At 36.4% G+C, this 27,762-nt stretch overlaps 1 protein-coding gene across 1 annotated transcript in view; it reads left to right on the top strand.

Annotated features, from left to right (window-relative positions):
* Positions 1-27,762, top strand: part of HDAC9 (histone deacetylase 9) — a 281,586-nt gene that overhangs the window by 213,325 nt on the left and 40,499 nt on the right. Inside the window, exon 22 of the mRNA XM_010577624.1 lies at positions 10,922-11,040. Within this exon, the coding sequence (XP_010575926.1) occupies positions 10,922-11,040 (119 nt within the window). The remainder of the gene's footprint in view (positions 1-10,921; positions 11,041-27,762) is intronic.

Genomic DNA, 27,762 nt, shown 5'->3' with positions numbered 1-27,762 from the left:
GATTCCTTTGCTACTTTCGTATTTTATTAAACTTCCTATTTGCGACATTGATTCCTTAATATTTAAGGTTCTTTCCTTTATAAAAATGCTTCCCTTTTGAATTTCAGGTATAAAACCCTATTTTATTCATACTACTGAAATCAGAAACAAAATTCCCATTGTCGTCAACATGTCATATTTGGCTTCACATTTCCCTAAGACTTAGTTCCCTCCAGTCCTTTCCTTGACTTCACTCTTTAAGTTATAGGCATAACTCTCTTGCAGAAGACTGTTTCATATTTTAAAACATTAGTCTACCTGACGTTACTCCCTGAACAAGTTTGGTACTTTTGTTTGTGAGTTGAGTCCTTCTAGTCACATTCAATTCAGTTAATTTGTAAGCCCTGACATCCAATTTTCTCTGTCTTTGGAGTCTATCATATTTCCTCTATTTTGTTGAGCAGAATGAGTGTAAGGGAAGAGAGGGGATAGGATAATATAAAAGAGACAGGATTCCTCTAAACTACCCAGAGCCAACACCAGATCACATTTCTAACCAAACAGTAGCTGAAACTGCACCAGAAAAAGTCATAGTTTCTAACACTGTGTGGTACCTAGGGATTAGTGCTTTAGTGTGAGCATTCACCCTGCTCCCACAAATATCTTCGCTCTTTCCCTCTGAGAATTTTGTGAGGGGGTTGGAAAGGGCAGGGACTGAAAAGTGTTTTTTTGGGTTACTTTACATTATCTGTAAATATTTCCTCTAAACCCCCACTACAGTTATATCAGCATAGGTTCCATTAAGTCGCATTCAATTTAGGTGAAGAGAGAAGACTTGATGTTTCTGTTCTGTGTAAAACCTTGTTATATGAGGGTTGCTGTATTTTTAGATATCAGAATGAAGCCATCTGGTCTGGTTAAATACAGTGGAGTAATGGGATGGTCTGAAGTGGCCTCAATTCCAATGACAAAGTTCTGCCAAGCATGAGACAAACAAAGAGACCTGTATTTACTAATACAGAAGTGTTGGATACTGTTGCTGCCTATAGCATCAGTATCTTCCAGCTTGAGATCAGAGACATTTCCTGTTGGTTAATTTGGTTTGGGTGTGAGAAAATGTCCATATGTTCCTTTTCTATCAGTGTATGTTGTTCATCAGCAAAAAACAAGAGGAAGTGACACATGTCTGTATCTTCCCTCTGAAAGAATACCTCATAAGAGCTGAAAAATAAGATTAGCCATATAAGCAATTTTCTGAATAGCATTACTTCAAAGGAATAGTGACAACATAATATATACTAACATAATAGTGGTTATCCAGAAACTTGTGAAATTTCTGTTTAATGATAAGCCAGAAAACCACACACACAGAAAATACCTTTAAAAGTAGTTATGAGGAAGAAAATACAAGACAAAGCAAGAAAGCATTTGCAAGAGAGAATCTGTAGAGACCTCTGAGAAAAAAATTAAGACAACTTCATGTACTTCGTATTCACAGCCATGTTGATGAATACAGTATGTGAAAAATTATGCTTTTGCAAATGGCCGTGACCTTGATGAATAATTTGATTTCTAGAAAATGTTTGTTTTCTTTTCATTTAAAAGGAAAGAAAAAAAAAATCCCCTTCTGGGCAAATTGCACTTTTCAGAAATTTAGCAAATTTTGTGGTAAAAGTATTTTTTGCAAGGGATTTCTGTATCTTTTATCCACTCAACCTATTGCTCCCATGAAATATGCAACCCCTTCAATTCATCTCCCCAGGCATTTTTTAATAAGGTTTACCCTCCCTTCTTCTCCACATCTCACTTTTGCAAGAATTGAAAACTACTTTAAACTTCTCTAGTATTTACTTCAGTGGTGACATAAGCAGATTGTTAACATTGCAAACTGAGCTGTTGTACAATCAATAGCAGTAAATTTTGGATAGCATATTTTCCTCATTGCTGCGGTTTGTCAAACTGTATGCTATATGCCCAAATTGGAAAGCTTTTCTAAAGGTTTTTCGTAAAGGAGAAGGGTAGATTTTGGACCTAGAGACAAACTTCATACTCCAGAGCCCTCTTTTTAATTTTTAATTTATTCAGACCACCACCATTTCCTTCTTTTCCCCAATTCCACCATTCCTGTGGAGTGTAAGTAAAACAGGTACTACGCTGCCCTTTCTCTTATACTGTTCTTAGATTGCTAAGTAATTTTAAAAGTGTCAAGTACTCTAAAAATACACTGAAAGATAGGATATGCTCAAAATAATATGCTTTTTCATAGACATATGAAATTTCTCAGAGGGGATACCATGCTATCATTCATTTTGTGAACTCTCTAAATGCAACACATTGAGGTAAGTTTTTACCTCTGCCTTTAACTATTTCTGATATTATAATACTTTCTTTTGTCTTCTTAGCAGCAATTTTATTACTATGTAATAAGATTTACTGGGAGCAGTGAACCATTTTAGTAGTATTATTAGTTTATTATGTTAACATTTTAGGCCAAGTCCACTGACTTTTATGATAAAATACTGCTGAAAGAAATTACTTAGTAGAAGGGCAAAATTGATAGTTATTTTGTTATAGAAAATACTGTAGTGTCCTCAGGCTTCATAGAAATGTCATGTTTTCTAAGCAGCCATGCAAACTTTAAAACAGAAAAATTAAAATACCCCCAAATGTGATTATTATATTTATGGCAGAAAAGCTTCTAAAGATTTACTCTCCCCCCCCCCCCCCCCCCCCCAAAAAAAACCCAAAACCCAATTAATAACAAGAAATGGGCACTGAATTGTTTTTTTCTGGTAAAAACATGTTACACCCTGAAAGCTAAATTCTATCCTAAATAATACTTGAGGGTAAAATTTGGCAGTGTATATGCATCAGTACCATTTCCCATATATGTTAGAATGGCTTTGATAGGAAAATAATTGACTTAAAATGGTGGGATTCTATATTTATTGCATTTTACTTTCTCAGTGTTGGTGATACTATTTTAAGTCATGCTGTGGTTTATTTTAAGCTCCATCTTTACAAATTAAACCTCTATTTCCTCCTTCTCATATATCATCTTCAGTTATATAGCTCTTGGAAGCCACATCAGTCCTTTAGCTAACAGCTGGAACTTAGTAAATAAGTTATGTTGCACAAAATGGCATGGTACCAACCAGCTTTATTTGAGATCTGAGAAATAAAGAAAAGGTAAAAAGATAGTAAATTTTTCTTTCATCACGCCAGTGCTCCCACAAATAAGACTCTAAAAGACAGAGGAACATTTAATAGAAAATGCAGATTTTTTTTACTCAGTCACTTTTCAGGGTAAAAGTGTTCTGTAAGGAGATATCCTGCTATTGGAAGTGCTATCTTGGCCTATATTTCCATAGAAGGCTTTATATTTGCATACTGGACAGCTGAAAGTCTTTGATCCTTCCAAGGTAACCTCTTCTTTCAACATATAATCATTTGAGAGGTACTTGGACCCATAGCCTTTGAGCAAGCTACCATAATTTGTAGCCAATCCCTTTACCTAGTGCCACTGAACTTTGAATTTTACTTAGTTCTGAATATGGATGTAAATGTGCATTGTATGTGTGTATATGCATTTGCCCATGTTTCTAGAAGTTGGATAATTTTATTTGACTGTGCTATTAATTTTTAAGCAAATTCTGAAAACCACAAAGTAAAATTTTTCTCATACTTTTCGTCTTTGTTAACTTTTTCTTATTTTGATTCTTTTTTTACTAGTTCAGAGACTCTGACTGAGGCATACTTTAGATCAAATGTAGAAGAGTCCTTATAATTACACTGAAACCACCTTTCTAAATAATAATAAAAAAGGAAGGATCAGCAGATATTGTAGTCAATATTTCTTATGCTTTTTGAGTGCTTAAGATGTTGCAATTCCAGCTGTAATAGAACTCAGGAAACTTGCATGCAGGATGCCAAAATAATTATTCATTTAAAAAGGAACCCACAAATAATAGCCTTAGGCTATGAAAATGTTTTAAAAAGCAAAAAAAAAAAAAAAAAAAAAGGCAAATCTATTGGTGCTTCTAAAACTTCATTCAGTGACACTTAGATACTTCTAGAAGTATAAGGTTTGAAATTACCAACTTGGGTGCATCCATGGAAGACCTTGACCCTTTAAACACTTTGGCATGTGCTTAAGTTTAATACCATGTGTAAATCCCAGTGAAATGACTGTGATTTACAGTAGCAAGGATTTTGTATTGATGTGGTGGTGCCTTTTGCCCATTTAAGAATAAAAGAAAAATATATTTTGTATTTCCAGAAAGCGAATAAGTTAATTGTAAAATAAAAGTAAGGACAAGAATATTGACTGTACTTATAAAAAATAGAGAAGAAATAAATTTATTAAAAAGTTATAAAAGGAAAACCTATAAGCATAAAAGAAAAAATATAAAAATAACGGCTATAAAGATAAAACTTACATAAAAGATATAACTTAGAAACTAATACAGATAAAATCTGCAGAATTTAGGCATACCTGAGAGGATAAGTCCAGGACAAAGCTGATGGTCAGATGACAGTCAGCAAGGAGTTTGGGGGGAGAGTTCTCAGGTTTGGCCTCAGTGAACTTGGGCTGCCAGCAGAACTGGCATAAAGAAATGTCATGAAGGTAAACCGAAATTTTAGTGAGAGACACTAGTACAAACTCAATTAATACAGAGACAAAAAAAAAAAAAATTATCCAATAGTTGTACAGAAATGTTATGTAGCTTTCTGCAAGGATAGACATTACTTGATATTGTGTTACACTAAAACATATGTGCAAACAACACATAAAAATAATAGATACCATAAGTTCCACATACCTATCAGGGCAATCTTTTAAATATTTTCTGATCTATTCATATCAGGGTGCATTCAACAACATACTTAAACTTGTGTAATTTTAAGGTAGGACAACATAGTGATTGTTTGGAACAATATTTTATTTGCAGAATGTAAAACTGAGAAACTGTAGGACAACCTGCACTCTTTCAAACAACAGACTGGATCTTCATTTGGTGGCAAAACCCGCACTCTAATAGCACTAATGCATTGTATATATATTTCTTGCAAAATACAGGTCTGGTATAACTGAATAAATAACAGCTCTTTTAAAGTGTTTTCTTCTAGTTGAAGTAGTGGACTTACTTAGAGTCTTCTGCATTTTATTTCAAGGTTTTTCCAGGGACAACTAAGTAATTTATTCAAGTGTTTTACCAGCTTTTAGTTTTAGCTGATTCATCTGTGAAGTGGGTACAAGAAATGCTTGCTTTAGAGGACTATGCAATCAGAAACAGCTATACTGATTTATACCATCTGAAGATATGAGCCTTCCCATTTATTAATGTTCTGAAAATACTTTGAGATCACTGGATGAAAACACTGGAGGATTTTAGGGAAAGAGCAAATAATTTATGTTACTAAGCCACTCCAATCTGCAGTTTTAGAACAGTGTGGATTTTTTTTCTTGGTTACATAAATTACTGTGCTGGACTGGTATTCCTGCTCGTTTCCTTTTTGAATTACCAACACAGCAAAAGAATTGTAGCTATTTGCATCAACTTAACTTTCTTTGGAGATTTCCAGCTCTGTGTGATGGTACTTGCAGAGTCATTTCTGGGTTGGATACTTCTCTGCAATCTCTTCTGGGAGAACAAATGTTTGGGAGCAACCTAACCATGTGCTTTAGATGTACAAAAATAGAATGGAAGAATAAAAGGAACAGAGTCCCTTGGTAGAATCTCTTTAATGTCTTGCATCTGATGTTCAGATTGGTGGGGAGGGGAGGATCACATGCCTGATGTTTTCTCTAGGACTACACCCAACTGGAAGCCATCCCTTGGCTTCTCTGCAGACAGCAGCATACCCGAATGGAATATATTAATTCTTTGGGGAAATCTCCTTAGTGGGACAAAAATGAATCTTTTCAGCTTCCCAGACACATGCTCTGTTACCAGTACTATCAGACTTAAAGGAGGATCTGCACTACCTTGGGCTGGAGGACACAGTTTCATTGTAACTGCAACGTTTAGCATGGATGAATAACTCCTGCGATCCAGCTGCTCAAGCTTACAGGCTTTGACACATTTATTAATAAAAATGTGAGAAAAGAAAGAAACAGTCAGCCAGGCAAGATGCCCCTGTAACTCTGCTGTCATCATTAGGTGAATACGGTATACCAAATATTTATGCTTCTATATGATTCAGGATTGCAGAAAATAAATATCTCCTTTATGTGTTTTATTTTCTTTGGAGAAGGGAGTAGAAGAGAGTGTGAGTCATAGTGGAAGAATAAAATTGACTTCTCTTCTGACAAAAACTATTCATTTTGTCAGAGAAGGATCATAGCATTAATTTCTGTTTGCTGGTAACCCCTGCAGCCCAACTGGCTTCAAGCAGGAAGCTGATGGCCTGCCAGTCCCCAGTCTGTACCTGCCTGGTGACCTATGGCCAGAAGCCAAAACATATTCCTTACTCCTGCTGCGGGTAAGATAATAACTGTTCCTACCTAGGCCTGAGTGCAGGCTGCCTATGCAGCCTTGCAAATGATTTCTGATGAGCAGAGTTCTGACCCTTTGCACCATAACAAATCCTGCCAGCTGCAGCCTAACTTCTGAGCGTAAGGTTGGTCTGAGGAATTTGGGAAGGTTAACATGAGCATCTATTAGTGTATGACCAAGGACAGTTGTGTGCTTTAAAAAAAAAAACATATTTTCTGTTATGATCTCATTCAGAGGATTCTTTTAGGTAATTGAGAAGGGAAGCACTATGATTATGGAGCTCCTGAGGAGGCAGTCGATGGATGATTTCTCTTTCTTACACCCAGCTGTGCCCTCCAGAGTGTAGATGAGATGGGATAGGAGAAGGATACAGGGTCTGATGATTCTCTACTCCCAAAAGACAGTGAAGAGTCAGGAGCTGTCCCTGCCTGTCCAACTGTCCTCACTCTCCTGAGGTAGGAGAAGCCTGTTTATGAAGGAGAAGTGAGCTTCACATTGCTTTGGGGTAAAAAAAAGGGATGGAATCTAGTGCTTTGTGTAGGCTTTCTTTACAGATACCAACCTCAAAACGTTTTTCTAAAGACAGTTATTCAGGGATAATGAAGGCGCTGAAGCCTGAGAGGTGCAAATGCCAAAAGGTTATATTTATGTCCTGGTGAAATTTAGCCCATATTTAAAAACGTATGTATATGATTCCTTATAGCACTTCATAAAACAAGAAAGTATCTTTTGCTTTTGTGAAGGAATTTACTTGTGTGTTTTGTGCCACAAAGGAGTTCCTGCCAAAGCAAGACAACGGTTAGAGAGGTCCTACCTACACAAAGTCCAAAATAAATGCTATGATGTTTTCTAGACATTAAGCCACTCTTCTCTGAGTGGAGATCTCATAGTTGTTATTCAAAAGAGGAGCAACCTTAAATGCCTGTTGGTTAATGTAGAGGAAGACTGGATTAGAGATTTAGGAAGTAGATGTCCACATGGTTGTCTCTGCAATTGAGAGACTTGCAGCTGTCACCTTTTTGAAAGACCAAATAGTAGTCTTGGCTGCTGTAACAAGGGCCATGGACACCCTGAGATGTTTTAGAAAAGAGTCAAACTTGCTATCTTGGTAAACAGATTACATTTTCCATAATGTCTTTTTTAAAGAAAAGTCCTTAGATTTTCTGCTCAGTATTAAATCAAGAACAGTGTAAGATGGATGAGCTCTGACATTCCAAGTCCCTCAATATTATGGGGGATGAAAGAGAAATGAACAATGACACAGGTCTTGTGGGCACATACGTTAGCTCTTGTGGTATGTAGTATGCAGAGTAGCAGCAGCAAAATTCTGTCATGATTTGTGAGACAGTATTATAGCAAAAGTAGGGTGCTATTCTTCTGGTGAAATTTAACAGACACGGTGTACGTTTTTAAAAGAAAAAATTTTTTGTTTCAGAAAAACCCTCTTAGGTCTTATTTTAGTCATGTGAATTGAGGTAATACTGAAAGCAGTAGCAGAACAGTGAATTGTAAATGCCACCTCCAGTTATTATCCTTATAGCCTTCTCCTTCCTTTAGCTGAGATTCCTATATATCATTTCTGTAGAGATTTATTAATATGCTACTATTTCCTGTTCAGTACTATTAAAGATGGTGTTAATAGCTATTCCTGGTGCTTTGTGTTGAAAGACCTTGCTTTCAGTATTTAATAATTTTACTAGTGTTACCCAGCGTGGCTGGCAGTTTTCATGTCAGACATACTTATTTCACAAAATTTTTGAAGAAACTGTGGCTAAACAATTTTTGCTGCTTCTAAGAATGAGATTAAGGGTCAAATGCATTGTTTTGCCCAAGTTATAAAAAAAAGTGCTGACATCTTTATGCTTTTGAGCAAGGTCTTGAAATGTGGTAGAAGTGTGGTAGATTTTCCCAATGTTCCAAATTACAAGACTCTCAAAAATCTCGTTCTCTCTTAGCCTGGTTAGGTTTGTTAATGCTCAGCAACTTGAGTTTCCAGAGCTTTTGTCTGTACTCAACACACTCCATCCTCTGACTTCTGAGCATTGTCTGTGTTGTACTCTGTGGTGCTGCCACTTTATTTGACATGAAGAAATAAAAAACAGAGCCTGACTTGAATTTGAGGAAATGTGAATGGAGAGGAGGAGGGCAAAAGCTCAAGTGGCTGCAGATAGGGAGGGTTCTCCATAGGATCCCTCCTTCTTTCAGTGTATAAGATATATGGTGCTATGGGGACAGATCAAGATTGCATATCAGCCGCAGTCCTCATCACTAATCAGGATCCGTGCCACATGTGTTGCAGACGTGGGGAAGTTTGGGAAGTATGTGTTGCTTCAGACAATGAACGTATAATTAGAGTATCAGAAGGTATGTACATAAGAAAGATGTGGTTGCATAAGAGATCTTTATTCCTGATATTGTTCCCTAACTTTGTGGAGATTAGCCTGCAAAAATGTTCAGTCACTATAGTGTCTAATGTAATTATTCTCATGTGTACTTTGTGTGTTACATAGTTACACACCATGGAAGTGTAGGAAAAAGACCTAGAAGAAAAGTAATCTGACCTCCCTCCTCAAGGCCATGTCAGCTTGAACCTGTGGCAAGCCTGATGGATATTTGTTTTACCTATTATAAAAAAATCAGAGAGATGGACACTTTTCAATTTTCTTAAACATTTTATTGAAACGATTATCTATCCTTACTATTTAAAAGCTTTTTCCAGTGTCTGAACTACAGCTTTCCTGCTGCAACTACTTCATGTCCTATCCACTGTGGAAATGCAGAACAGGTTATTTCTTTCCTCTTGCAACAACCACTTACATGTTCATGGACTTTTATCGTTTTTACTGTCATGTTATGTGAATCAAATAATTATAATTCTATCATTTTATCCACTTAGGTCACATTTTTTAGAATTTTTTTCTTTCCTTTTGTTCTCTCAAGTTGGTCTAGGTCCTTCTTGAAGCACAATGCTCAATACTGGAAGCCATACTTCAGCAGAGGCCTACTAATGATGTGTAAAAAAAGGAATATTTCACAACTTATATCACTTTGCCTGCAGACGTTCATGGTGCAATTTCAGCAAAATCACTGGAAAAATGAAGTTGCCTCTATCCTTTTTTTCTAATGTAAAATGATATTCATTGAAAAGCTGTATGCCCTGACAAGGACTTTTAACTTAGTATGAATTCTGCTTTTCTCTGACTAACAAGTGAAAGGAACACTTTCCTAATATGAAAATTATCTTTGAGGAAATCAGAACAAAATGAAATTTATAAATTCAGATCAAGAACTAAACTAAAGAAAAACCTGAAGAGTTGTCAAAATATTATCAATATGCCTTTTTTTTCCCCACAGAAAACCTTAATCTTTCAACAAAAACATGATCTCTTTGGCCTAAGCTGATTAAATAATAAATAAATAAATATTGAACTAAGGCAAATAGTATTACACATGAGCAAAATTGATCCTCAGACTTTGACCAGTGTAGACCAATTGGGATTTCCTTGAGTTAATATATTTGGAATAGAATATTCATTTGTGTATTTGCCTTTTAATGTTAGTGATGTCCGCCTGAATTAATGCAGTCATTACAGGCTCAGCATTTGTCGCACTGGTGTAAAACCCATCCTGACGCCTTCCCTTCAGAAAGTCAGCCCGAAAGAAGGCATCTGCGAGTGCAGAATGCAGGGTTTTATCTTCTCCTTCAATACATCTTTAAGGCTTTGAGTTTGGAGAAGAGCAAAAACAAAGCCACAAAATGCTCCCATGGAAGTTTGTCAAGGAAGGGGTTAAAAAAGTGGAATCTTTGTGACTGTGAAGGGCTGAATTATCTTCCTGACACCAGCAGGGGCTGCTGTCACTAGTTTGTGGTTGTCACATTCCTGTTATGCTTGACCTTGGAAAGGCTTAACAACATAGTCTGGATTTGATTAAGGGAATTTCATGTTTTTCCTTTGCTAGAGTCACCCCCCACCTCGACAAACATTTAAAAATGTTAAGAAGAAAAAAAAAAGTTTGGAAAGCAAACATTTTCCCAAAAGAAATTTATAGTTCAAATTTACACCAAGTTCGCACTAACTGGAGCAGTCCGGGTTTCCACTCAGGCTTTGAGTGCTCTCTGTAAACCATTAGTCACTTCCCTGGAAGAGGCAGATTTTTATAGGCAGCAGGATAAAACAGGCACAGATGTGTGTGTAATATTAGAGGCTTTCACATGTACCTGCATTTTATTTTTTTTTCCTCAATCATAGAAAAGAAAAAAGAGTGACTGTAGAAAGAAATTAATTGAAGCCTTGGACTTTGTTTGGGTTTGGACAGCTACAGTGGAGATTGGTTTAATTAAAAGAAAATATCTTGTGTTGTGGATTTTTGAGATTGTGGCAATTTATATCATGAAGATAGTTCTTTTAATTTTTAACAGGTTGGTTTTTTTCACTCTGTAGGACTGTGATTATGCCAGCCGCCAATGAGTTTGATCCAGAGATTGTGCTAGTGTCAGCAGGATTCGATGCCGTGGAAGGCCATGACCCTCCGCTGGGCGGTTACAAAGTCACAGCTAAATGTAGGTATCGTCATAAGGCGCGTGTTTCTGAATTGGTATTTTTTCTAGTTATTTTAACTCCAGCTTATTTCCATATTTCTGTTTTGTGAGATGAAACCCATGTCACTGAGGGCAGGGACTGTCCATCAGTTAATACCCAGAGATGTCCATGGAGCTGTGGGTCTCGCCCAGCTCGCAGACAGGATGGAAATGAACATGTTAGTGTTTCTGGCTCACTCCTTTCTGTTCCTCTTGGCATCTTTGTCGTGGCATTTTAAAGTATTACTTTTCTGGCATTCAAATAACATTTTAGAGGTTTCATGCTTTTCAATAGGCACCATTTTCCAAATGCTGGAGTAAGTTCTTTCTCTTTAAATATATGTTGGAGACTTTAGACTTTGGAGGCCTAAGTCAAATCTCATATTGCTCTTTTGTTATTGTAATCTTTTCAGCTCAATGGCATTAATCCTGAATTACGTCAGTGTTCATGAAGACCAGAGTTCTCTAAGACTACTCTGTTGGGTCTCAATGTTTGGATGTCCATTTCAGTCCTCCAAAATGTGTGCTCGTGGCAGAGATTTAATACTTTCTGAAAGACAGGTCTGTCTGAGGGGTCTCATACGTAGCACTTGAAAGTCACTAGCTCTTACAGGATCTTGTGACCAAACTGATTCTAAGCCTGAGATATTAAGCAAGGCTGGGTAATGTAGTAACGCTCTGTACAGCAACATGTACTCTAACCGCTATATATAAATTGCTTTCCCCGAGACAACACAAAATGGTTTCCTAATGCAATGCTGTGAATAATTTTCTTCAGTATATCTCAAGAAATACCATAATAACACTTACATAGTTATTAAATATGGATCTCTGCCTCTAATGACAAATGCCTTGGGAAAAGTCTGGAAAAGTCACTAAGACTCTGCACAAATGGACTCCAACTCAGAGGATTTTGTCCTTCTGACCTCTGCCTTTTGTTACAGGTCGGTAGAATGAAGTTGGTATTTACCTCAGGAGGAGCAGGGAAGAGACATATACATTTTATTTTCATTTTAGCTGCATGCTGCACAAGCTCCCCTGAATACCAAAGACAAAAGGATAGATGGAGGGCTAGAGTTACTGTCCGTAGTGGCATGCTGTGGAAACCAAGAATGGAGAGAGCAGTGCAAGGGCCTACCCAAAGACACTCACACGGGTGCTAATAATGCACAAGTGGATTGGAAAGGGAACATCCCTGTGTCCGCAAGTAAGGCGTCCTGAGTTTTAGCACAGGTGTTCAGGTTAATGCAGTGGTTGCACTAGAGAGGAAAGAAACATAGCAGCCTGTATGCATGTTTGACTATCACTTATCTGTGTATTATGATCTGTAGTAAAACATTGTGCGTGAAAAAGCCATTTGTAAGAGGTTTACACACTATTTTTTTCCATAAGTATGGTTCCTGGTGAGAGGCACCATTCCATGAGCTTATGTGGTAGGGAGCTGAGCTTCCAACTGGTACAAAATAGATATTTTGTTGAGAAGAATTGTATAATTACCTGCATTTAGCAGCCGAGAATGCATGCTACATGTCCCTTAAGCATGTATGATGCCCCACTAAGACACTGTGGCATACATGATGTTCTGGCACAGCAGCTTCAACAACTTAACTTGAAATTGCAATAAGATTCCTATTTTCCTCTCAGCTTAGACTGAGTTTCACCCTGACAGCAAAGAAAAACTGTTTGATACTGGAATCAGTGTTAATTTTCATTCATGCATTAATTTATTATCTCTTCATAACTTTTTTTAGAAACTGAAACGTTAGTACATTTTTTAATGTAAGAGGCTGCACATCTACCAGTTGCACATGTGTCTGTAAGCAAAAAAAGGTGATTTACAGTAGGTGGTTCTTGTTTAAATTAAGGGAAAAGCCATGATAGACCCAGATAATGATCATGCACCTGAGGGATGAATAAAGCCTTTTGTACAGAGCCAAAGGAATTTATTATTTCCCCAAAACAAAATTCTTCACATTCCACCATACCATTTTAGAACATAGCATACTATATGTGGTATGTAGAAAAATGAACAGTCTATTAAAAAAAAATAAAGTCCAAAGACAAACATTCATATTAAAGAGTAAAAATAGATATTCATGCAAATTTTTAATGTAATTGGTTTATAATAATTTGAAATTATGCCAAAAACAAGTAAACACAGACCAAAATTTAACCTGTATATATTCTTTCTTTATAAATCTTTAGCACTTTGTGTACACTTAATACACTGAATTTTCTGATTTCTGTGACCCAATATAAACTTTACACATATAAATTAAGAAGAGATTGACATCAAAGGAGAGAAGATGGGTCCTTAGCTACTAACCTTGCTGTTAAAGAGAGTTAGGGAGACACCAGATTCTTGATAAGGAATTGTTTATGTCTTTCCTTCAGAGTACAGTCAAAGAGAAAAAATTAAAATGTATTAACCAGTCAGCATTCCCAAGTCATAAAGTAAAAGCCATAGGATGAAGATAAGAGATTGGACTAATTACAACTTTGGAGTAACCATATAGCAGGCGATTACATACAGAAAAAAAATTGGTCTACTAAATCTACACGGTTTGAGAAATGTAAGTTATAACCTGCTTTAACCCAGTATTTTAATTTTTTGCTGTATCGACATACAATCTGATATACTGTGGAGCTGCCATTTCTGCCTAGTAAACAAACACATCAGCAACAAAATAGTTGTATATATTTTTGCAGCTGATTTTAAATTCACGGGTCTGATGCACGTCAAGATTTCTCACAGTGAGGTGACCCTCAGCTCCTCTAGAACAGTGTAGGATGGAAGAAGGCCAACTGAGATGAGTGATGATAGCAGAGCTAAGAGATATCTCACTTACCTAATTTATCTCCAGTCCCATTAAGTAACGAAATCACTAACAGCCTTTTTCTATTTAAAAAAAAGAGATAGTGTTTAAAAAGGATTGGAAAGGAAGTTTGAAACCTTCATTTCTTATTGCGTTTTTCAAATCACTTTCACTAAGTGAATCTTTTTCTCCAACTGCCTTTGCAATTCGTCCTTGTCTGTTGATTTTTTGAGGAGAAAAGTTTTTGCTAAACTAAAGAATACTTAACTAACTTTTACCTGGCCCCAAACCAGTTTTTGTTTAGTGCGGTATAGAAATGAGAATGAGGATTAACTAAAACATTTGTTTCAGCCCCAACTTTGAGGATTTCACAGGCACATTTTTCTTTGTGTTGGCTCTTTTTATCCTTTGTTCCAATTCTCTCTCTCTCTTTCTCTCTCTCTCGATGAAGTGCTACCATTTCAAAAGGTGCTTGTATATACCTAAGTACATATACACATCTTGAAGCATATACTCAACCCGTGTGCGTAGACTTTGCGATGGGTTTTATATTCTGTTAAGAAAAAAATAGACTTCAAAGACTTGAGATGACTGGTGGCATATGGCAGAACTTTCTGCTGCTGGGAAGTTCTCGGGCTTTTGGTACCAGCTGTATTCCTACCATCTTAGTAAGAAAAGGCAAGCTTTATTATCGACAATGCCATTTAGAAGACTACCCAGCATAATTAGAAACAGTAGGTATACTTTTGAATGTACAACCACTTTGTCCCGAAGAAGGTCTTCCCCAAAAAAGGGTTTGTGTCTGAAAAGGAGTTTCTTTTTCCAAATATACTTTTTTTTTTATAAAGATATTATCTGGACTCACAAACTTTTCCTTGCCTGCATCCTTATGCTATGATAACTGCACCAAGTTTAATATCAAAAAGCAAAGCAAAGAAACCAAGACACACGACACATTAAACCTTTCTGGTAGTCCTCTTGGCCCAAGGTCTTGTGTCAGTTCTATGTGCCAACTCCTGCTCAGGAGCTTCTCTAACATCTGATAGGGTCTGGCTCAGATTGTCAGGGATATTCAAGCAACTTATCTCAGATTTTACTTTCTATGTCCCCTCTCTTATGACACAAGCTTAACTTCATTAGCTGAAACAGTGGAATATCTTTTGTATTGTCAAGTCCATCTTTAGTATTGGCATAGCTCTGTCCATGTTGCTTGGTTAAACTGGTTCTCCAGGCTTTGTGGTGAAGGTGCATGCAGCAGCAGGAGCTCTCTCATGCACAACTCTCTTATGCAGAGTAACTGTTGATGTAATTGGGATCCTTTTGTTTAGATCAGTGACTATAAAGGTGCTTTAATTTTACTATAAACTATAATCAGATAAGAAGAAAACATGCCTCAGTTCCTGACTAGCCTAATATTTCCTTTTTATTACTAGAAATATATTATTTTTCAATAAATTAACAGATAAAATATCAGCACAATATATTACATATTATAAAAACATAGTTGTATTAAATCCACTTTTTGTACAGGAGTTGTAAAAAATTGTATTGACAATAAAGTATAAGAAAAAATAATGGTGGAAGAAATAAAGGGGATAAAAGAGTTTTATATGTAGAATAGTAAGGAAATCCCTAAAGAGTATGAATCTACTCTTCTGTTTTATCCTGATGATGCTTAGGTGGAACTATTGAAGATAGAGCTAATATATTCTGTGCTTTATTTTATAGTTAATTTTTACAAACTCTGCTAAAATGTACTGTGTTATCACACCATTTGAATTCTGTACAGTGAACAAGTCTGAAAAAGAGCTGCCAAATCTGATCATAAATTTGCAAGTTGTTACATCTTGTAAGTGCACTGTTTCTAAATTTAGTTCTGCTGACTGAAGTTCTCCCTGTAACATTATCCTGAGGTGAAGTCCTTTCTCTTTGTTTTATAGAGCAGCCCTTAGAATAATGCTTGCATTAAAGTCACTGAGATCACTTTACTGTTTAAGTAAATATTGTACATAATTGCTCATTAAATGGTGACCATTCCATAAAAAGACTAAAGTAAATAGAGAAGTGTCAAGCAAGAATGAAGATTTTATTCAGGGTACTTCTCTTCTGAAGCACTGTGTTTGTTGAGGGCTATGATGATTTACTGGAGTTTTCCTGTTGTTTTACTCTCTTATTCCAGAGATGCTATTTGACACCAGCATGCAAAATAACATCAGCAATTAGCAGTAGGAAAAGATACCACTGCAAGCATTTAAAGAGTGAATTATATTTTGTCAGTTTGGATACCTGTCTACTGTTATGCCAAATTTGTGATGCAAGGTTGATCCAGTGTCTAGAACATAACTGACTCTAGCTAAGCCGATTTGCAATTTTTAACATTTTCATTTGAGAAATTTACAATAACTTCCTTAACTTATCAAAAGCGTCATTATGCTGTGATACACTCCGTTCAAATGGGACCAATGAAAAAAGTGCTAAAGCTATGAACAGTTTCCCTCCTCATGAGCCCTCGACAGGTAGGGCTTAGAGGACTTCACTGCAACAATGCACAATCTGTGTGAGTAATCGCAGTGGAGGAAACAATTAATGCCCTGAATAGTTTATTTCCAAAGGATATGTCAGCCTAAGTGGCAGAAATTAATGTGTTAAAAGGGCTGCTGACTTACATGTAGCCTACAGGTCTTCCATCGAGGAACCTCTTCTCATGGCTGGAATTGGCACTTCTTAGAATACAAATAAGAGCAACCAGATTGAACTTGGGTGCCTGTCCTGTTGGTTTCTGCTTTGCCTTTCCTACTTCCATTCCAACTTCCCACAGGGCATAATGATTTTTGATAACAAGTTCTCTGAATGTAGCATACAATGCTATGAAAAGATAAAATACCTAGCATCTGGGCACAAGAAGTTTCAGAAGTAATGTGCACAGTTCTAACAATGAGATGACTGATCACTGAAACAAATGGTGTAGCATGGTGTATTTGACGTCACTGGAAGGCTTTAAATGAGGCTTATACATAGATGGCTTACAACATCCTTACAAATAGGTATGCTGTAGCACACTCAAACATTAGAAGCTTCATGCAAAAATCACGTAATGAAATTTCTCTTCAATGACCAGTGTTTTCTTGAGTCTTCACAATTGTCCTATGGTGTCTTGGAATTCTTTTCAGTTTTCCACTACATGTCATGGGTAGTATATATGTTAGAAACAGACCAAACGAAAATGCTAGAACTGCATATCACTGTATTCAAATGTAAAACTGATCTGGGTCTAAGCCTGGTACTTCAGATGTGTTTCAGAGAAAGGGTTTCCTATGTGCCAGCCTCACTATTTCTAAAATATTCTATGTTACTATTCTAAGTATTTCAAGTACTGCAAATGATATATATGTTTGTTGGGTTTTTTTTCGTGGAAGCACAACTTCTAAAGGAGTGCCCAAATAACACTATGACTACGTACTGTGCAGTACCTTGAACTGACTGTGAGTTCTTTAGGGTAGAGTGATTGTAATGTCTTTGGGGAGGGACTACGCTTTCTTGTGATTGTCTGAAAGACTTCCCCGATACTTAACTCTGAAAAAGAGTCCTGACTGGGACTACTGAGGCTAATGTGATAGGTAAATGTTAAAGGAAGGCAGGCCAAAAGAGTCCATGCAAACTGACAGCTGACTAAACAGAATAGTAGTTTTGACTTGGTAGCTATTTAAACACAATTCAAGTCTCTAAAAATAGCACTGCAGGCTTTTATGATGCCATGTCTAATTTCTTCTCTTCACAAGCAAGAAAGTCTTTTTGACTCAACTATCAGCACAAGAAGCTATGATCTTGGAAATTCTGGCACTAACAGCTTCGGAGTGCAGTTCCAGTAGATGGCGTGAACTGCTCCAACAGCTCGTTGCCGTAGAAAAAGGTGGTTGCATGACCCTTCCCCTTCTGAATTGTCCCTTACTTACCTTGCACTGGCTCTGGTTGTTGTCAGATCTCTCTGTAAACACATGCAGCATTAACTCATCAACCCATCAGAAAACTTCATCAACCAAAAAACTGAAGAGATTTCGGTTGGGCTATGAAGCTGAATCAGGTTATGGAGGGACCAATGTGTGCCACAGCTACTGGAAGGGGGACAGGGGCAGTAGAGAAAGAGAGAGATGGAGTAGGATACCTTTTGGTAGCAGAAAGCTGTTAAATTAACTCAGTTGCCACAGCTGCTTTCTTGTCTGAATTCTTCTCAGTTCAGAGATTTGATTTTGGTTAACATAATTTGGTTATCTTTGAGGTACTGGAGGTGATAAGATGGTTATCCAGCAGGATAGATCTTGAGCTTTTGACTCAGAGCTAAAAGCATGGGAGGTGGGGTGGAACAATGATCATTCATGTAGTTTTTCATGCGGGAGTCTCCTGATTCATATCAGACATTTTCCTTTTGTTTCTTTTGTCTTTTGGAAACTACAGGGTACCCAGTGACTGGCAGCAAGAAAACATAACATCAAGACTTTGCTTACAGTGGTTTGCTTTGGAAAGCAAAGTCTGGGTTTTCTCTAGGGTGATTTCTTGAATAGTAACTGAATGGTTGCTTTTTACAATACAAAAGGCATCAGAATAAATGACAAGTTCATTGGTGACCTACCCGCAGACATGAACATTTTCACAGGATTTTTGGGGAGAAGGAAAGTATTTTGATTTCTTTTTCCTCCTAGCCCATAGCAGTAGTTGCCATAGCATCTCCTATGGTTTGGGCACAGCCATTGGGTTGCCCAGCCTCCCAAGCCAGGTTATGCTGCATTTACTCCTGCATTTGTATTCCTTAAATTTGCTCTTGCACTGCAAATATCAGTGAATTATTCGCCAGTGGCTCCAGGATCCAGTATATTATTGACATTCATACTACATTTACGTTTATGAATATGAAATGTAGAAAATTCCAGAAATCCTGTTGTGTGAGGAAGAGTAATCTATTGGATCCTGTGGAAAATGAGCAGAAATTGGAATTCACTGTATAAAATTAGCATCCTCTCTAGGATGTAGCATAGTATGGATGTATGATTCTAATGTTGGTTTGAGGAATCTGCCTTCACGTGCTGTCAAGTAACCATGGGTCAATGGCTTGGGCTACAGATTTGAACCAAGAGAACCAGACTGGTGAACAATTCACCCCATACTGAGACCAGGGAAATAATCTTCAGACTTTGGAGCACTCATGCCTAACTGAATACGTATTTAAAACACACCTGAAGGATTCAGAAATCTTAGCACTGATTTTGTTATTGCCCAGTGTTTTCTGACTGTCTGGTTAACTGGTGTGCCTTCCAGAAAGGGTCTGACTAAGCAGGAAGTGAGAGCAATTAGAAATATTAATAAATAAGTGCTGATTTGACCTGCTCTTTCACTTAGCCTTTCTTTCTGTAAATCAGCCAGGAGAGATTTCCATTTTCCACTCCTGCTCCTGCCCCACAAACAGAAGATTTTTCTGCTGGCTAGTTAACTAACTCATACAAGTGAAAAACCACCTGTATACTATGTTCCAGATATACAGTGTCGATCCATCTGCAGAATGCATCAGGTGCCAGTTCCTTGATTTAGGGCAGTTTCTAGGGACAGGGCAGAGGATAGATTACAATGGAAAAAAAGACAATCTACAGAACCATTAAGAATTATTTTCCCTTTTCAGTCATATTCCCTTATCTCTTCACCTACCTCTTGTTATTTTTTCTTTCATGCCACAGTAGTGACATTGGCTAATGACAATAACTGATGTGAGAGGTGCAAAAAAGGTAAAATTGGTGACATCTTCTCTCAGTTTTGAAATTTAAACTTATGAAATCTTTTTCCTTACCAAAACCAAAAGACCTTCATTTAGTAGAAGAAAGTAAAGGAAAAAAAATTTTTTGCTTAGGCAGTATTAAACTTGTCAGATTACAATTTCAATACAGCAAATTAAATATAAGTTTTTAGGGCCATTTTGAAACTAACGGAGCTTGACACAGCGTTCAGCAACTTGCATGTGCCTTTCACAGGATTGGGTCCTGAGAGAAAATTGTTGAAAGACATCTCCAAATGTGGATTTCTCCATAACAAAGTGTCTGATCTTTTATAGCATCATTGCATTGGGAATTAGGCTTGTCTTTGGGAATTTGTAAAGCCTTTAGTAGAAGAGCATGATTTATGTCTTAGAATTTAACTATTCTCTGTAATAAATAGAAATGTGCCACAAGTATTTACTTGGTTGCGCCATGGGAAAATTTTTAACATATTGTTCACAGCTTCAGAATGCTATAAAAGAAGACATGTAATTTGTAGACCAGACTATCCTTTGTGATTTCTAACCAATATATTTGATTAATATCTTTCAAAAGAGACACCAGCCAAAATGTTTACATCTCATTAGGCAGAGAAGAAGGGAGCACACACAATTTTGATTATGAGCTTGGATGGTTCGTTTCTTGGGGCTTCACATCCCTACTACTTAAGGCAGACTGTAACTTTAAGATGTTATCTCTTGCCTGCGCAAATAAACAGCCAGTTATGCTTTTTATGGTGGGTAGTTCTCAAACCAACAGGGGATTAGAAGATATTAGCTGGAGTTTGTGGTTCCCTGCTGAACTATCATGGGGTCCATGGATTCCCGTCCTGAATATTTCACAGAGCAAACACCTCTTATCTGGGGTGATATTCTCACACTGGCCTCTTGGCCATGGACTTCAAAAGCTGATCACAGGGAGGGCTAGAGAGGCAATAACCCTTAATATAACAGTCTCTCCTGATAGGGACAGACAAGGTAAAGGTAAGGCGTCTCTGAAGTTTGCTCTTGTGTGTTTAGCCCCATGGGGTGATAAGGGGCCATCTGGTTTTTTTGACTGCAAACTCATCTTTTTCACACTATCCCAGTATCAAGTACGCTTTAGGTCTGACTGGTATCAGCACCACCAATTCTTCACTGATCTGAAGAGATTTTCTTGGTATTTGTAGATTTGATCCCAGGCAATTGTCTTAGTTGCTGTGGTGTTGGTTTATTTAACCAAGAAAACATATGAAATAAAATTTAAAAAATTAAGTTCAAGGTACTAGTGACTCTAAGAAAAGAAATTATTAAAATAGGACTTATAACAGGTATATTAATTATTTGTGGGTAAAGGGAAATGGGTGCTTACCCATGTGATTAAACTCAAAACATCAATTCATGGCAATAGTTTCAAAAAGTCACATTATGCAGCATCACACAGGATGCTTGCACCTTAATTAATTGTTCAAATAGAATATCAGTACTACCAATTCTCGAAGTTAAAAACCACTGTTTCAGGCCTCAAAAATATTGTAAGACTTATTAAAATACTACCCAGATTTCTTTTTGTTATGAATCTCCCAGGACAAAATTCCTTCATATTTTAAGCTCTTCCCTGCAGCCATTTCTTTATCAACTGAACAGTGACATTCCATGGCAATTTTCTGATTATAATAGCTTTAATGCAAACACTTAATACCATGAAATCTGCAATAAAATGATGCAAGTTGCCAACACTGCCACATTTAACAAAAAAAACCCCAACCCTACCTTTTTTTCAGCATTTTAATTACCTTTGTTTGTTGTTTGGGGGGGGGTATTAAGGAAATTGTTCTTGCTTATACCAACTAAGTGCCATAAAATTGCTGGAAATGCAAGAATGTAGATCCTAATCCCACAAGCTTTTACTCACTTTGAGCACTCCTGTTGATTGAGAGCACTCCACCAACCTGATTAAGATTTACTAAAATAAGTAATGTTTACAGGGACAGACTTTGCATTTAAGTATTAATATGGTACAAAAACACATGCTAAAAACTCTTCAAAAGCATACTCACATGGGAAAGCTGTTATTTAAATACTTCCTGAAGTTTTATAGAATTAACTTGGAAAGAAAAAGGAGTAGTTCTGCTGTAAAATAAATCCATTTGAAATGCATTTAGTAGTAATTTATTTACTTCAGGTTCCTTCTTTTCTCCCCATCACTGATTATGATTCATATACATTAAAATGGACCAAGGGACAGATCTTGAAAGAACTTCTTTGGAAGAAGAAACTAAAAATACTTATGTATCCAGAACAACAAAATATCTCTAAGTAATCAAAATTCAGTTACTTCCTGGTTTCTGTTTATGATAGTAAATGTTAGCATGAATTAAATATTTGTTTCCTTTGATCCATATTCTTATCCATTTTCCTTAGGTTCCTCTCTGTAAAAAAAACTTGTTCTCTATCTATATGGTGACCAAAAACTTCTCGGTATCTGGCATTGCATCAATTTAGGTGCAATTTGGTTGTGAGGCCTGGTTTCTAAATCTGTTTTTTACTTACTTAAGATGGATTAGCAGTCTCTAAAAGCAAAATAAAACAAAGCTTTTCCATTTAATAGTGGAATGCATCCTTCAATTAAATGTCTGGGTGTTAAATATGCTATCTTCAAAATTATTTTCCTAATGTGATTACTTAACGCTGGATATGAATTCAGTGATCATGTTGTATGGAATGTTGATCCCTCACATGCATTGCCACATAATTTATGTTTTCATTTATGACTGCAGTTTAGGCATATTGTTTATGTTCTTCTGCATCTTTTTCTTATTATTAAACAATGTTCAAGGTTTGCAAAGAATAACTTACAATTTTTTTGCATAGTATTTTTATGCTCCCAAAAGAAATGATCCATTTAAAAATTGAGATATATATACATGACAATTAAAAAATTGATATATTTTCACAAATATGTTTTATTTTGAAATTTTTCATATTAATTTCTTTCTTTTTAAAATTAAACACAAAAGGCATTATTATTTCTTTCTGTTAAAAATGTGTAATTTCTACAAAAACAATGGAAAAAATGAACAAGAATATCTTTATTTTTTTGTAGAAAAAGGTATTGACTAGTAACAAAGCAAATCCAGTTGTTATTATTTGTATCTATTTTATTTCTGTTTAAAAAAGCCAGTATCTGTAGTCTCAGATATGACTATTGCAAAGAAATCCTTTGCTTTCAGCTGAAAATTATAGTTCAAGTACAGGAAGCATCTTTTACGGTTCTTACATTGGAGGAACAGCTTTGCAGTAAAGTCATGTTTGAATATGACTGCTCTGTGTACTAACAAATTTACCAGGAATTTCAAGAAATTTTGTGTAATCAGCTTTAAAACAGTTGCATATTTATGTTCAATGTTTCAAAGCATCCTAGCACACAAGTAAAAGTGGTAAAGTGGAACCTAGTATCATTGAAGCTTCAGAAACCAGCATAAACAGGTTAAAAGTAATTTTTCATTCACCCAAACATTTGAGTAAGCAACCTTCTTAAACCTCCATCAAGCCCTTGGAAAAACAGTAAGGAAAATCTATTGATTGAGTGATAAGACGTTATTTCAAAACTTGTAATTTAATTAACAAATATGCTACATCAAAGGAGTTACCCCAAAAATTGTGGTGTTTATATAACCTGTGAACAAAACTTTATTTTTCTAGTGGTGTCAACTGCATCAACTGTAGCTTTGTAGAATATACATGAAGACAGTCCGTATGTTCTGAACCATGTAATTTTTCTCTTTTGAGCCTTTTTGAGTGTATACATTCCCACACACAGTGCACACCTCTGGGAATTTCCCAGCATGCTTTTTGAGGAAAAACATTGAGGTCACAAAAGTTGAACAGAATTACTAAGCCAAGATCTTTAAGGTGTATGGAAAAAAGTAGTATATCTGAAATGTTTGCATCCACCAGGAGGTTCAGTCCTTCCGCCTCATTGAGAATCACTGGGGTTTTTTTCCAAATCACATTACAAATTTGAAAATTATCTAAACTGGTGCTGGTTTTTATGATGGTTTAGGTTACTGACAGGGAATAAAGAAGATTACTTTAAAAAACACTTAAGGGGGTCTGTGCCGTTTTAATAGCTTGAGTGAAACAAAACACCAAACAGGATGTCTTTGTCCCCTTTGAACTTGAGGCATCACAGGGACATGAAGCTACTGAATTCTTTGATTAGTTATGTGGTGCTGGACTCCTAGTGGAACTTAATGAAGATAAGTTTTTACATAGTGCTTTCAAAAAAGAATGGGAAATCGAATCTGCCTGATCAAATTAGTACTTTATCACAGACATAATAAAGTTGGGAAATGGAGAGAAAGGAAAAGAAAGGGAAAGGGAAAGGGAGAGGAAGAGGAAGAGGAAGAGGAAGAGGAAGAGGAAGAGGAAGAGGAAGAGGAAGAGGAAGAGGAGGAGAGGAAAGGAGAGGCAAGGAGAGGAGAGGAGAGGCGAGGAAAGGCGAGGAAAGGCAAGGCGAGGAAAGATTTTAGAACATAAAATAAGAGTGTCCATTCAGACCAAATAAGAATTTCCTTATTGCAATCTGCATTTCATGGTTAGAAAAGAAAGGAAAAGTAAGAAAGATACTGCTAATTTTCATTTTTTTGCATAAAATTTTCTAAAAGACTTATGGATTATTGGTCTGATTTTTTATTATGTTTCATTACATTCAAAGAAAATTTTGTAATTGATTTTAATTGAACTGGTCATCTGATAACATAACAAGGGTACCTGTAGCATAACCACTTTATTCATACAGCCAACTCTAGCATGGTGTACATTGGCCATCAGAACTTGTCACACCTAAACCCAGTATTTTTAAGAGAGAAAGTGGAAAATATCTTTTATTCCAAGGTAGGACATATACTTCAAGCAGAAACTGAGAGGATATATTTAATTGAGTAAATAGTCAGGACTGTTCTAGTTATATTTCATCTGAAAGACAATAGCAGTCTTTTGGCTTTGGCTGACTACTGACAATTAGAGTATCATAAACCAGATGTCAAACATTATGTCTTGAGTAACCTGCTTTTTTCTTCAAAATCTGCCCATCCTTCTTGTCATCATGACTCAAGTACCTAATTTAGTCCATTGGATAACACTGTCCTTGCTCAGTACCTGTTTTTCTTTTTTATTTTATTAAAACTCTAGTGAAAGACAGCGCATCTGGGAAATATATTGGTTTGCTCTGAATGTTTCCTTAACTTTTAAGAAAACTGATGCACAATTAGTAAACTCTGCTTCAGAAGAGCATAACAAATAAGCATACAATCAAAAAAGTTCAGAGAAAAGGCCTCTTGCTACTACAGGAATAGTCCCTAGTGTATTTTATTATAATTATATCACTGTGTTACTGAACTGTACCTTCTGTGTTAGTTTCAGATTAATACCTTTTACCACTTACTACCTTTGGGAGATTGATCTGTGCAGGTTTCACTCTTGGAGCATGTCCCTAGAGGTTCGATTTTAATTTTCTTCAATTTATCTCTCTAAAGTAAGCAATCCTTCCCCTCTTTCAAATGCCTCCTTTTTGAAGCGATATAGGTATTTATGGTGGCACCATTTAGAGATATGTCAACTGCTAAACTGAAAGAACGGACTTGAGAGCAGCAAATTAATTCGTGATGAAGGAGGACATTTTCCTGTATTTCAGCCTGGGAAATCCCAGGTGTAAGGATGGTGATGCTGGACGCCAGACATCCAAGCTGGAACCATTCTTTTGACTGGGTGGCTTCTAAAACACCAGGACAAAAGGCCAAATTCCCTTTTTTCCTGGGATATCTAAAAGCCACCCTGGTAAACACACACCACTTACCAAGTTTTTGTCATGTTATTAGAAGACAAGTGCCAGTATATTCAAGGGAAAGGAACAGTGGAATAAAAACGTGTTAGCTAAGTACTAAGAGGAACTTAAAAGACCTGATGATGTATGTCTTAGCCAAAGAAAGCAAGGTGAAAAGTGGGTTGATAGGATAATAAATATTTTGAGTCAGAAGAAGTATAGTCTGAGGAATTATTAGTGGGAGTAATGGAACAAATTTGGCAAAGAAATCCTCTGTCTGCATATAATTATTTTCAAAGTTTATGAATCTGGAAATATTCTACAAGATATTCATAGATGAATAAACTTTAAAGCTAAAAAGATTATTATTACGACATGCTAATGACTTCTTCCATGTTACAAGTAGAACAACCATAATTTCTACATCATTTCCATGATTTCTGTATAAAAATACCCCTGCTAGCTTGAGATTTGAATTATTATTATAAATATATTAGGTAGTATTATGATATTAAAAATATTTTTATAAATAATTTCCTACTAACTATATAATTAATATGCTAATATTGTATGATTGGTTTAGTATTATAACTTGCTTAAATAAAGAATTTGAAAGCAGGGCTCTGTAACCTACAAAATCTCTAGCAAGGGTAATTTTTTACTGAGGTATTAACAGAGGCATAGTCTACTTAATCTAAATGCATTCATCTCTAATTTCATATTTACCTGAGAAGCTTCTGACTGAGCATACTGTGTTCACAATGCCAAGGCATGACCTTGGTAGATGAAAGCAGATTTTACCTACCTTGATGTAAATAGTCTTTCAGAGCCATAGATGAGCTTCCTCTCTCTAAGTTTAGCTTTCTGAACATTATACATCTTAGTAAGTCCAGATTTGTCCATGACAGTCAATATAGAGATGTGTTTGGTTCCAAAAAGACTTTAATCCTTTCTGAAAATTGGTGCAACAGATCCTCCTGGGGAGATTCCTCTTTCCCCTCTGAGTAGTAACTAACCTGTAGGAGTAGCAGAGGCAAGACAGCTAACTTTTCCTGGGTTAAAGGTAGGGGAGAAGAATCCTGATGAATGTTAAAATTAAAGGTTGGGGGTTTTTCCCATCCAGCAGTATTTGCTTCAAGATGTAGAAAGGTCATGGATTAAATATGAAATTAAATGAAAACATAAGCAAATTTTCTGTTAACACAGACCAAGTTGCTAAAATTGATAGTTAAATTCCATAAAAATAAAATAAACTGCAGAACCTTCTATGTTCAGTCAAAATTTTACATAAGTTCTTCATATGGATTTTAAGAGAGGTATTGTGGAAATCAGAGGTGTCTTTGCAATAAGCTGACCACTACACTTCACTGGGAAAAACCATTTTAACATAAATCCAGATGTCAATGTTGATGATAGGAAATTCTACTGGTTCTGTTATTTTGCACTAACCCATGAATGAGTTGGAATACAAAAAGAACTTTCTCCTCAGATGCAGCTGTCATCATTTCACTGTTAAGAGTAAGCAGTATCTTAGAAGGGGTGCAGAGATGAAGCATATGGATATGAGATGGTGAAGGTAAGGGAAGAGATACAGTGAATGAGGAGGTCCCCAGTAATCTCCCAGTACATAACTGTTAACCTTCCCGCAATGCCTCAGACAAAGTCCAGCTCCCTTGTCAGCCCCTGCTTCTTCAACTCCCTCAGCTATCATAAATGCCCTGTACATATCCTTCTATATATACACACTGGTACTGTACACATATATATTTTGGCTGACAATTAAGAATTATGGGGGTTTTTTAATGTTCTGCTTCAAACATCTGGACACCTTCAGGACCTGATCTGTCTAGAAATTACTTTCAATATGTTTTGAAGGTAGACTGCAATTAAAACCGGTCTTAGCAGCACATGGTGTCAGTACCTTTAGATGACGATAGTATGAACTAAAATTTTCCAGGGAATGGAAGATCCTAAGGAGGAGAAAAATTATAAAGCCAGTTGTGGTGTTTTTGTTGTTGCTTCAACAATTTAGTCCTTGAGCTGAAAGGGAGAGAGAATAACAGGAAAAAGCTGGCCACAGAACAAATAAGTATGGCCTTGGCTCGTATTCATTACAACACGTTGGATGAAAACGAACAACGGCAACTATCAGCTTTTGTGCACTTCCTTGGAAAATGCCAGTGTTGTGTAACTTGACCAAAAGGACCACATATACCACAGCACATGCGCAACCCAGAAGGGGAGTCCAGCAAGCACTAGCAGAAAAAAGCCCTTTCATGTGGAGG

The sequence above is a fragment of the Haliaeetus leucocephalus genome, unplaced genomic scaffold (genome assembly GCF_000737465.1).
Source record: "Haliaeetus leucocephalus isolate CR32 unplaced genomic scaffold, Haliaeetus_leucocephalus-4.0 Scaffold566, whole genome shotgun sequence".
Classification (NCBI taxonomy): domain Eukaryota; kingdom Metazoa; phylum Chordata; class Aves; order Accipitriformes; family Accipitridae; genus Haliaeetus; species Haliaeetus leucocephalus.
This window is presented reverse-complemented; position numbering and strand designations above follow the sequence as displayed.